Source organism: Cherax quadricarinatus, chromosome 45 (genome assembly GCF_038502225.1).
Source record: "Cherax quadricarinatus isolate ZL_2023a chromosome 45, ASM3850222v1, whole genome shotgun sequence".
NCBI classification, from domain to species: domain Eukaryota; kingdom Metazoa; phylum Arthropoda; class Malacostraca; order Decapoda; family Parastacidae; genus Cherax; species Cherax quadricarinatus.
In genome coordinates this window covers 30,762,637-30,772,599 of record NC_091336.1, presented here as the reverse complement: position 1 = coordinate 30,772,599, position 9,963 = coordinate 30,762,637, and the positions used below count along the sequence as shown (strand labels likewise).

At 43.9% G+C, this 9,963-nt stretch overlaps 1 protein-coding gene across 1 annotated transcript in view; it reads left to right on the top strand.

Moving 5' to 3' along the window:
• The first annotated feature begins 1,277 nt into the window (after positions 1 to 1,277).
• The window catches only part of LOC138853992 (cytochrome P450 6k1-like), a 51,407-nt gene continuing 42,721 nt past the window's right edge, over positions 1,278 to 9,963 (top strand). The window contains exon 1 of the mRNA XM_070094244.1: positions 1,278 to 1,465. Within this exon, the coding sequence (XP_069950345.1) occupies positions 1,326 to 1,465 (140 nt within the window). The 5' untranslated portion in view covers positions 1,278 to 1,325. The remainder of the gene's footprint in view (positions 1,466 to 9,963) is intronic.

Below are 9,963 nucleotides of genomic sequence, written 5' to 3'. Positions count from 1 at the left end.
AAACGACAATGAGGGCAATAATTTTCTGGCCAGTTTTTAAAGAATTACTTGACACATTAGCTTCTTACAAGGTGGTGACCCGCCATAGTAAATGTAGCATAATTTTAACCGTAGAATGTTATACAATATGTCTCCCTAATTGGGGGCGATGATTTTCTTAGTAAACATAGAAGGGTTCTGGTGTTACCCAATCATCTTCATCTGCAGGGAGGTTGCTCAAGATCATTGGTCTATGGTAATCATCTTCATGGTTAAACGACGGACCGTCTGTGGGAGAGTTTTTCTTTGAATACTGTGAGAAGGAGTATTGATGATATAATCAGTGGTATTTTCAACTTGGAGAGGATGTTCTCTATCTGGCATGTAGAGTTCTTGCATTGCATAGAGTTGTTTCTTCTTCAGGGTGTCAAGGCGTACATTTAAGGCAGTAAATCTGCCATTTTAACCCTGTCTCTTCTCCTGGTGCCTGTAATGAAGCGAAGAGCTCTATTCTGGACCCGTTGCAACCGTAGCATGTTGGTCTTTGTTGTTAATGACATTGGGACACATGGAGCTATTAATCGCCGATCTCTGCTTAGGTTCCTTCGTAATATGGGAGGGCTAACACCAGAGCAATCAGACCAGCAGTCTTGTGAAGCAGGTGGTGCACTGGGTGAGTCAGCTTCATTGGTGATTGAATTAGCTAAAGTTAATCTCGAAACAACCAGAGAGCAGCGAGCATTTGCTAAAGAGGAGTTTGATAGAAAGAGAGGAGACAATTTAAGCAGACTGTTGGTGACTACTTTAGTGTGCAAAACAGCAGTGCTGTTAGTACCTCGCTTTGTTGAGTCTGAGCCTGAACAGTTTTTCGAGGCATTTGAAAACCAGGCTTGAGCACTGAGGTGACCTGGGGAGCACTGGGCAGCATTGATGCATACAGCATTGTAGGGCAAAGCGCAAGTGTTCACAGCTGTTTTCAATAGTGAAGAATCTGATGATTGGGTTGTTAAAACAACTGTGCAAGCATCAGTTGGGTCAGTCTCATGTAGACTTTGTAAGGCAGCAGCCAAAAATCTTCACAAAATGGTACAAGACGAGTGGTGTCACAAACCTCACTGACTTGGTACAGTTACTTATGGTGGATAACCTGCTGGAATCTACTGGACCAGAGGTTAGATTCTTTCTTGAAGATCATTCGTTGACCACTGCATTAGAAACAACCAGGCTGGCTGACACTTTTGAGGCTAACCGCTTCTTGTCTGAGCTTTCTAATCTTTCTTCCCAACAGCCTGGCATGAATAGAGATCATCAGGGACGAGCCCCTGACTGGAGGACGAAGTGGCAGGATGAAAGTGAACAACAACGCCAATCAGCTAAGTCGACTGTTGAGCAACGACTTCAAACTAGCTGCCAACCTGGTGAACGACGTCAGTACCCCGAGTGGTGCCAGCCACAAAATCAACAGAGAGCCAAATTATAGTATGAGGTAACATGTTATCATTGTCATAAACCAGGCCACGTGTGGTATGGCACCATACTACAGCACATGCCACATCTCCCTTCAGGAGAATGAAAAAAAAATTGAAGTAACTATTTTTAGGGATTCTGGGGCTTATGTTGCCTTATAAGAGAAGGAATTCTCCCCCCTCTCTGTAAAAAGAAGTTATTTCACTCCTCCGTTCTCTTAGAAGAATTTGGAAGAGCTGTATTTTCTGTCCCTATACATGAGATACATGTGCAGAGTGAATATTAAACAGGATATTTGACTGTAGGTGTTTCTGAGGGATTCCTTATTGAAAGATAATGTGTTATTGATGGGTAATAAAAATAATAATTCGACAAAATGTCCAGAATCTATAGTGACTAATTCTTATCTGATGTTGGCCATAACTCGGGCAAAAGTGCAAGGGATATCTGTCGAGAATGCTGACCCATCCTTGGACGACCCAAATCTAGGGCTAGACAATTTGTTTTATGAGGAAAACTGGCCAGAGCCTTGTAAATTTAGTGAAAAGTCCCAGACCAAGCCTTCCTACTCCACGGTTGCAGGATTGTTAGTAAAGAGGGAGGGGGAACCCCAAAAACAGATAGACCGGTAGTTCCTAAGAAATTTAGGTAACAAATTTTGAACATAACCCACAATTCCTCTTTTTGAATTCATTTGGGAATTACAAGAACTCTGTATAAAATATTGAAAGAGTTTTTCTAGCCAAAAATAAGGCAAGATGTGAAGAATCACATCTGCTCTTGAAGGGAATGTCAACAAGTACGTGAAACTGGACACCCCATTAAACTTGCACCACTTCATCCCATACCTGCAGATGGAGAGCCGTTTGCAGAGCTAATCATTGATTGTGTAGGACCATTACCAAAATCCAAGTCAGGGAACCAGTGGACCATTACCAAAATCCAAGTCAGGGAACCAGTGGACCATTACCAAAATCCAAGTCAGGGAACCAGTGGACCATTACCAAAATCCAAGTCAGGGAACCAGTACTTGCTTGCTATTATGGACAAAGCTACTAGGCATCTGGAAACAGTTCCAATGCACAGTGTCAACACTAAAGCCATTCTTAAAGCCATAACAAAATTTATATCTTACTCTGGGATTCCTATAACTATCCAGAGTGACTAGGGTATTAACTTAACTTTACAGCCAAAGCTTTTAGAGAAGCTTGAACTAGGATAGGTATAATTCATAAATTGTCCCAAGGCGCCTTGGAAAGATTTCATTCGAACGTTAAATACCATGATGAGAACTTTTTGCATGCATTTTCCTACAAACTAGGATGAATCACTTCTTCTGTTGCTGTTTGCATTGAGAGAAACTGTGCAGGAGTCCACAGGGCACAGTCCATTTGAGCTAATCTTCGAGGACATTGTACGAGGTCCTCTTTGGGTGTTCAAGGAAGGATGGATGGGAGAAGACGCCTGCATAACACTCTACAACCCTTCAAGGTTGCAAGTGGCCCGTCAGTTAGCTAAGCCTAACTTAAAATCTGCTCAAAACACTATGAAACAGAGATATGACAGAAAGGCAAAGTTTCGCTTCTTCAATCCAGTAGACAAGGCTGGTGCAGGAACCTATACCTGGATATACCTTAATGAGACCAATGTAGATCATAAGTAGAATTTCTGATGTAAACTATGTGGTAGCTCCCCTTGATAAACCCTCGAAAAGTAAAACTTGTCACATTAAAATATTGAAGGCCCATATAAGAGGCAGAGGACTCTGTCCTCTGCCTCTTTAAACGACCCTGATTCCTTGCACGCCATTCCAGAAATTCAAGTTAAGCTTTGTAATTCTATCCTCCTCAAGGACCCTAGCGTTTTAATGATGGGGCTCTGTAAAAATCAAATAATAAGTCTAACTGCCCTCTTACAAACTTACCCTCACATATTTTTGTATGTCCCGAAGAAATGTACTCTGGGATATCATGATGTAGATGGAAACGCTAAGCCTATTAAATTCTCCCCCTACAGAACTAATCCTGAAAAGCAGAAGGTAATTCAGCAGAAAGTAGCATTTCTGTTAGAACACGGATTAGTGGAGTAGCCATCCAGTCCATGGGCTTCACTGTGTATCCTTGGTAAGAAGTTTGATGGAGGTTTCTGAATGTGTACAGACTACCATAAGGTAAATGAGGTCATTATTCCAGACGCCTATTCTCTGCCACGTTTGGATGACGAAGTGGACTTTGTGGGTAAGGCTTCTGTTGTGTCCAGACCAGACCTCCTTAAAGGTTACTGTCAGGTACCTTTGACAGATAAGGTAAAGAAAATCTCTGCCTTCATAATTCCAGGTCAGTCAATATACAGTTTCCCCATTTGGATTATGGAACTCGCCGGCAACGTACCAGAAGCTGATCCATCAGGCTATTAAAGGACTTGAAGGCATTGCAGCATATCTAGATGACATAGAAGTAGTTTCCGATACGTGGGACCAACATGTATCCCGACTTAAAGCTCTCTTTGAGAAGTTTACAGAAAGAAGCCCCAGCTCAGATACTTGCACTGGAACATTTCGAGGTCTATGTGGGGCAGTCGTCCCAAGTGGTCGCAGTCTACAGCGATCACAATCCTCTAGTCTATCTCAACACCATGAATAACCACAATACATCTGATGAGATGGAGTCTCAGGCTGCAACCGTATAACATTAGTCTCATGCATATTGCAGGCAAAGACAATGGGCTGGCTGATTCACTTTTCAGTATAATTTAGGTAAGGATGTGTTAGGGACCACATGGGTCACTTAGCTCTTTTCCCCCCTTGATAAATATGTTTTAATAATGTTTGTGGGGTCTTTTTATAGTGAGGGACATTCTGCTGCCATCTGCAAATGTCTTGAACCAACGTTAGCCCTACTGTCTGCTCTCACTCTAGGATAAAGTCTGACTTTGAGTCTCGAGAAAAGTTGAGCTCTATCTAATGAGTTGAGCTCTATCTAATGAGTTGAGCTCTATCTAATGAGTTGGATGGTTGAGAGGAAAGTCGGTTCCTTTTTTGTTCAGTGCCATGGCGACATGCTACCCATTGAGGTGAAGGCCTAGTCCCGGGCATTAGAGCCCTTTTGGGGTGGGGGTGTGGCATGAAAAGAGTATATTACAATTTATTCGGTGTATACCACACTCCCATATAGGCTGCCTCCCAACCAGCAAACCAGGTGCTAATGGTTTAATGATTATTATGGTACCCATCGTTAAATCAGTACCTTTGTTCATTGATCAATCACAGGCAAACCTGCCTAAGCTGAAACAACTTGGTTCACTTGCTGTAAGCATTGGCAGACTTGCCTACCTGCTGGTTGAGTACTCTCTATGGCTTCTGCTTTGCCATCTGTCGCCGTGGTGTACACTTACTATTCTGTCTGTACATATTGTACATAGTGTACATACCTGTATATAGTGGGTGAAGGCAAAATGTACATTATAGTCTCCTGCTGAGTTTATTTGCTCCAATTCCCATTACGACCAGATCTCACAGGCCAATTACTACCTGTGTTCGTAATAATGTTCATTTTTCCACTATAATCTACCTTGCCCATAATTACTATAGCATTTGATTCGTTAAGTTATACCATGAATTAAGGAAAGATCCTGGACTTCACCTTACGAAACAGACCAAGCAAATGTGGTAGTAATTATGGGCAAGGTAGATTATAGGAGAAAATATAAACATGTTATTAGAAGACGGAGGAAGTTTAAGAGTTAGTTTAATATGTATTTATTATGCACCTCACACCCATCCTGTGGACGGTAGTCAAAAAATCACTGAGGTTTAAATCCCCAGACATCCACCGTACACACGGATGTTGAAGTATCAGGAAGTGAGTACGCCTGGTCACAGACCGGGCCGCGGGGGCGTTGGCCCCCGGAGCTCTCTCCAGGTAAACACACTGCCTGTGGCACACCTGACAGCTGCCTCGCGGTCGAACTGTACGATGCTGTCCCTACGTAGAAGTTCCCGTGAGCCCGGCACACCCTGTGCCATTGCTGACATCGTGGGCTGGGAGGGGAAAAGTACCCTTTACAGTTGGGGCAGCGCTGGGAGTTGGGTGGGTGAGGTGGAGGAGTTGAATGATTGAGGCGCAGGGGTGAGGGTTTATGAGAGGGTCACTGTTTACTACACACGGGCAAGGCCCGGGGAGGATGTGAGGGGCACTTCCCTTCACAGTGATTGCTCACTGTTGCTCACACTTTTCTGCCTACAACAAACACAGCTTTAAGAGGGAGTGTGACGGAAGAAGAGGGATGGGTTGTGTTATTGCTAGAGAGTGAAGGAGAAGATCATGTGAAGGAGGGGAAGGGCGTGTGAAGGAGGGGAAGGGCGTGTGAAGGAGGGGAAGGGCGTGTGAAGGAGGGGAAGGGCGTGTGAAGGAGTGGAAGGGCGTGTGAAGGAGGGGAAGGGCGTGTGAAGGAGGGGAAGGGCGTGTGAAGGAGGGGAAGGACGTGTGAAGGAGGGGAAGGGTGTGTTAAGGAGGGGAAGGGCGTGTGAAGGAGGGGAAGGGCGTGTGAAGGAGGGGAAGGGCGTGTGAAGGAGGGGAAGGGCGTGTGAAGGAGGGGAAGGGTGTGTGAAGGAGGGGAAGGGCGTGTGAAGGAGGGGAAGGGCGTGTGAAGGAGGGGAAGGGCGTGTGAAGGAGGGAAAGGGCGTGTGAAGGAGGGGAAGGGCGTGTGAAGGAGGGGAAGGACGTGTGGAGGAGGGGAAGGACGTGTGAAGGAGGGGAAGGGCGTGTGAAGGAGGGGAAGGGCGTGTGAAGGAGGGGAAGGGCGTGTGAAGGAGGGGAAGGGCGTGTGAAGGAGGGGAAGGGCGTGTGAAGGAGGGGAAGGACGTGTGGAGGAGGGGAAGGACGTGTGAAGGAGGGGAAGGGCGTGTGAAGGAGGAGGGGAAGGAGGGGAAGGACGTGTGTAGGAGTGGAAGGGCGTGTGAAGGAGGGGAAGGACGTGTGAAGGAGGGGAAGGGCGTGTGAAGGAGGGGAAGGAAGGAGAGGAAGGGCGTGTGAAGGAGGGGAAGGGGGTGTGAAGGAGGGGAAGGAGGTGTGAAGGAGGGGAAGGGCGTGTGAAGGAGGGGAAGGGCGTGTGAAGGAGAGGAAGGGCGTGTGAAGGAGAGGAAGGGCGTGTGAAGGAGGGGAAGGGGGTGTGAAGGAGGGGAAGGGCGTGTGAAGGAGGGGAAGGGCGTGTGAAGGAGGGGAAGGGCGTGGGGAGGAGGTATGAGAGACAAGTTTGGGTCAGTAGTCGCTGAACCTTGGACAAGACGAGTTGCACTCTCGCCTATGGAAAGTTGCTGTCGCAGGGGTGACGTACATGTACTTGGGTGCATGTGTAAGAGTGCATGGGTTACCACTGAGTGCAGGTACTTGTTACGAGTGTGAAGGTTAGGGGAACCACTGGTTACCACTGAGTGTATGAACGTGTGAAGAGTGCAGAACCATGTACTTGTTACCACTGAAGGTACTTGTTACCACTGTGGGTACTTGTTAGAGTGCAGAACCATGTACTTGAGAGTGCATGAACCAACTTGTTACCACTGGTGTATGAACATGTACTTGTTACCACTGAGTGTATGAACCATGTACTTGTTACCTGAGTGTATGACCATGTACTTGTTACGAGTGTATGAACCATGTACTTGTTACTGAGTGCATGAACCATACTTGTTACCACTGAATGAACCATGTACTTGCCACTGAGTGTATGAACCATGTACTTGTTACCACTGAGTGCATGAACCATGTACTTGTTATAATGAACCATGTACTTGTTAAGAGTGCACCATGTACATGAGTGTACTTGTTACCACTGAGTGCATGAACCATGTACTTGTTACCACTGAGTGTATGAACCATGTACTTGTTACCACTGAGTGTATGAACCATGTACTTGTTACCACTGAGTGCATGAACCATGTACTTGTTACCACTGAGTGTATGAACCATGTACTTGTTACCACTGAGTGCATGAACCATGTACTTGTTACCACTGAGTGCATGAACCATGTACTTGTTACCACTGAGTGCATGAACCATGTACTTGTTACCACTGAGTGTATGAACCATGTACTTGTTACCACTTAGATTTTTTTAGATTTTGCCACCGAAGTGGCTAGTAGCTAGTTTATTGTGCACCCCATATCCATCCTGTGGACGGTAGCGCGAGAGCATATGGATACACAAAAGGCCTAGGAACTAGGCCCCAAAGGGTTAACAGGAATACATATGGATTTATATCTACATATCTATAGTTCACTTATCTGTTACAAGCAAATTTAGGAAATTTGCTTAGTATATCTGGTATCTTATTTTCATTAATAAGATATCTTGACATGTCACATAGGTTATTATACTGTCTGTCTCTGTATTCCTCAATAAGTGGACAATTAAGCACATAGTGTTCAAGAGAATGACCATATGCCTGATCACATAATTTACATTTAGTTTGATCATCATCTGTGTGTCTCCCAAACTGCCAGAAGTACTTATAACCAAGCCTAAGCCTGGCCACTACAACATCAGTCAGTCTGTTCACATTGCAAGTTGCTCCATAAACATACTTATCTACGTTCATGTTATCATAGTGGGTTATAGATCTACTCAGGCTTCTAACTGCATTCCTATAACAATCATTTTCATTATTTACTTCTCTCCTAATATTATTCCTAATGCTAGACACAGTTATACCAAAGTTATATTCTACATTCTCCTTCTCGATACTCTTCTTGGCTAACATATCAACTTTATCATGAAGGAGTAATCCAATGTGTGATGGGATCCATAGCAATTGTACATTAATTCCTTTTTCCCTAATTTTTGAGTATCTATACCTGGCTTCCCCAATGAGCATGTTGTTGGAGTCATTATATGAGCCAAGAGCCTTCAATGATGACATACAATCAGTAATGATGATAGAGTCAAGCTCAGTGTCATAGGTTAGCTTTAGCGCCATTAGGATTGCAAACAATTCAGTTTGCAGTGTAGACGCCCAGTTGTTAATTCTTATGCCTAACTCAACAAATTTATTATCGTTCTTAACTAGGGAGGTGGCAACAAGAGCAGATGCAGCCCTGCCAGAAGACTCCTGTTTAGATCCATCAGTGTATATAACTTGTGATAACTTGTTACTACCAGCTAGGTGAGAAATTTCTTCTTGAGCAGTTGCTCTAACAAGAGATTTAAGGAAGGGATTACTAGCAATGAGCTTCTTGGGAGGAACTTGTAGGTATGTGATATTAAATGAACACATCTTCCATGGAGGGGTGAAATGCTCTTGTTGCCTACAGTGATACAGTTCATGCAGGTTATAAAACTTAATGCAATTGCACGTTTTCACAATCCATTTAGATCTGTGTGTATTTACCTCTAGACACTTGGTAAGATTCACTGTGACAGTGTCTGGTTCGTTTCTCAACATTCTAATACCGAGTACAGTGTTAATTTCAACAATCCTATCACTGATACTAGAAATACCAAGCTCCTTCCTCATGTTAAGAACTTTTGTAGATCTGGGACAGCCAAGAATAATCCTGAGAGCTTCATTTTGCATTAACTCCAAGGGTCGGAGAGAACTTTCTCTAGCTAATATCAACATGGGAGCAGCATAATCAATTAAGGACCTAACATAGGCTATGTACATCATTCTCACGATTCTCACATTTGCACCATAGTTGGGATTGTAGCCAGCAACAGCTTTGAGAGCATTTAGCCTAGCTTTACATTTCTTGTTTAGTTGTGGTATAGTGGATTTGTTAAAGGGTACATCTACACCAAGATATCTGTAAGTTTTAACGTAGCTAATGATTTCACCCTGCAAATAGATGGGTGGGGGATGTCGTTTGCTTGTTAATATCTTAGTTTTAGAGGAAGATATTATGAGGCCTAGTCGATTACAAATTGCTTGAACTTCATTAAGAATGGTATTCATCTTCTTATGCCCTGTTGTATGAATCATGATATCATCAGCATAGCTTATAGCTATATGTTTAGGTGAGGCAGGTAGAGCATTTAGGAGAGCATTAATCAGAATATTAAATAGCATGGGACTAAGAACTCCTCCCTGCGGTGTACCTAAAGACATTTCTTTAGAATCACTTCTGAAGCCTTGGTAAAGGACAGAGGATACTCTATTTGACAGGTATCCTATTATCCAGCAGAGTAAGCTACCACCAATATTCATTTTGGCTAGTTCATGTAGTATAACGGTTCTGTTCGCAATATCAAATGCAGATTTTAGATCAAGAAAAGTGGTAAAACTAGTAGAGGTGTGTGCAGTGAGAAAGGTGGAAATACAGTTCTGCACACTTTTACCTTTCATGAACCCATAGAGGTAGGGGGAAAGTTGATGTCTGATTCTGTAGTACAGTCTGTTAAGCATCATTCTTTCAAAAGTTTTGCAAAGACAACTAGTTAAGGAGATCGGCCTAAATGTATCAGGCTGTTGGGGCTTAGGGATAGGCACAATGAGACTATTGGTCCAGGAAATAGGAAGAACGCC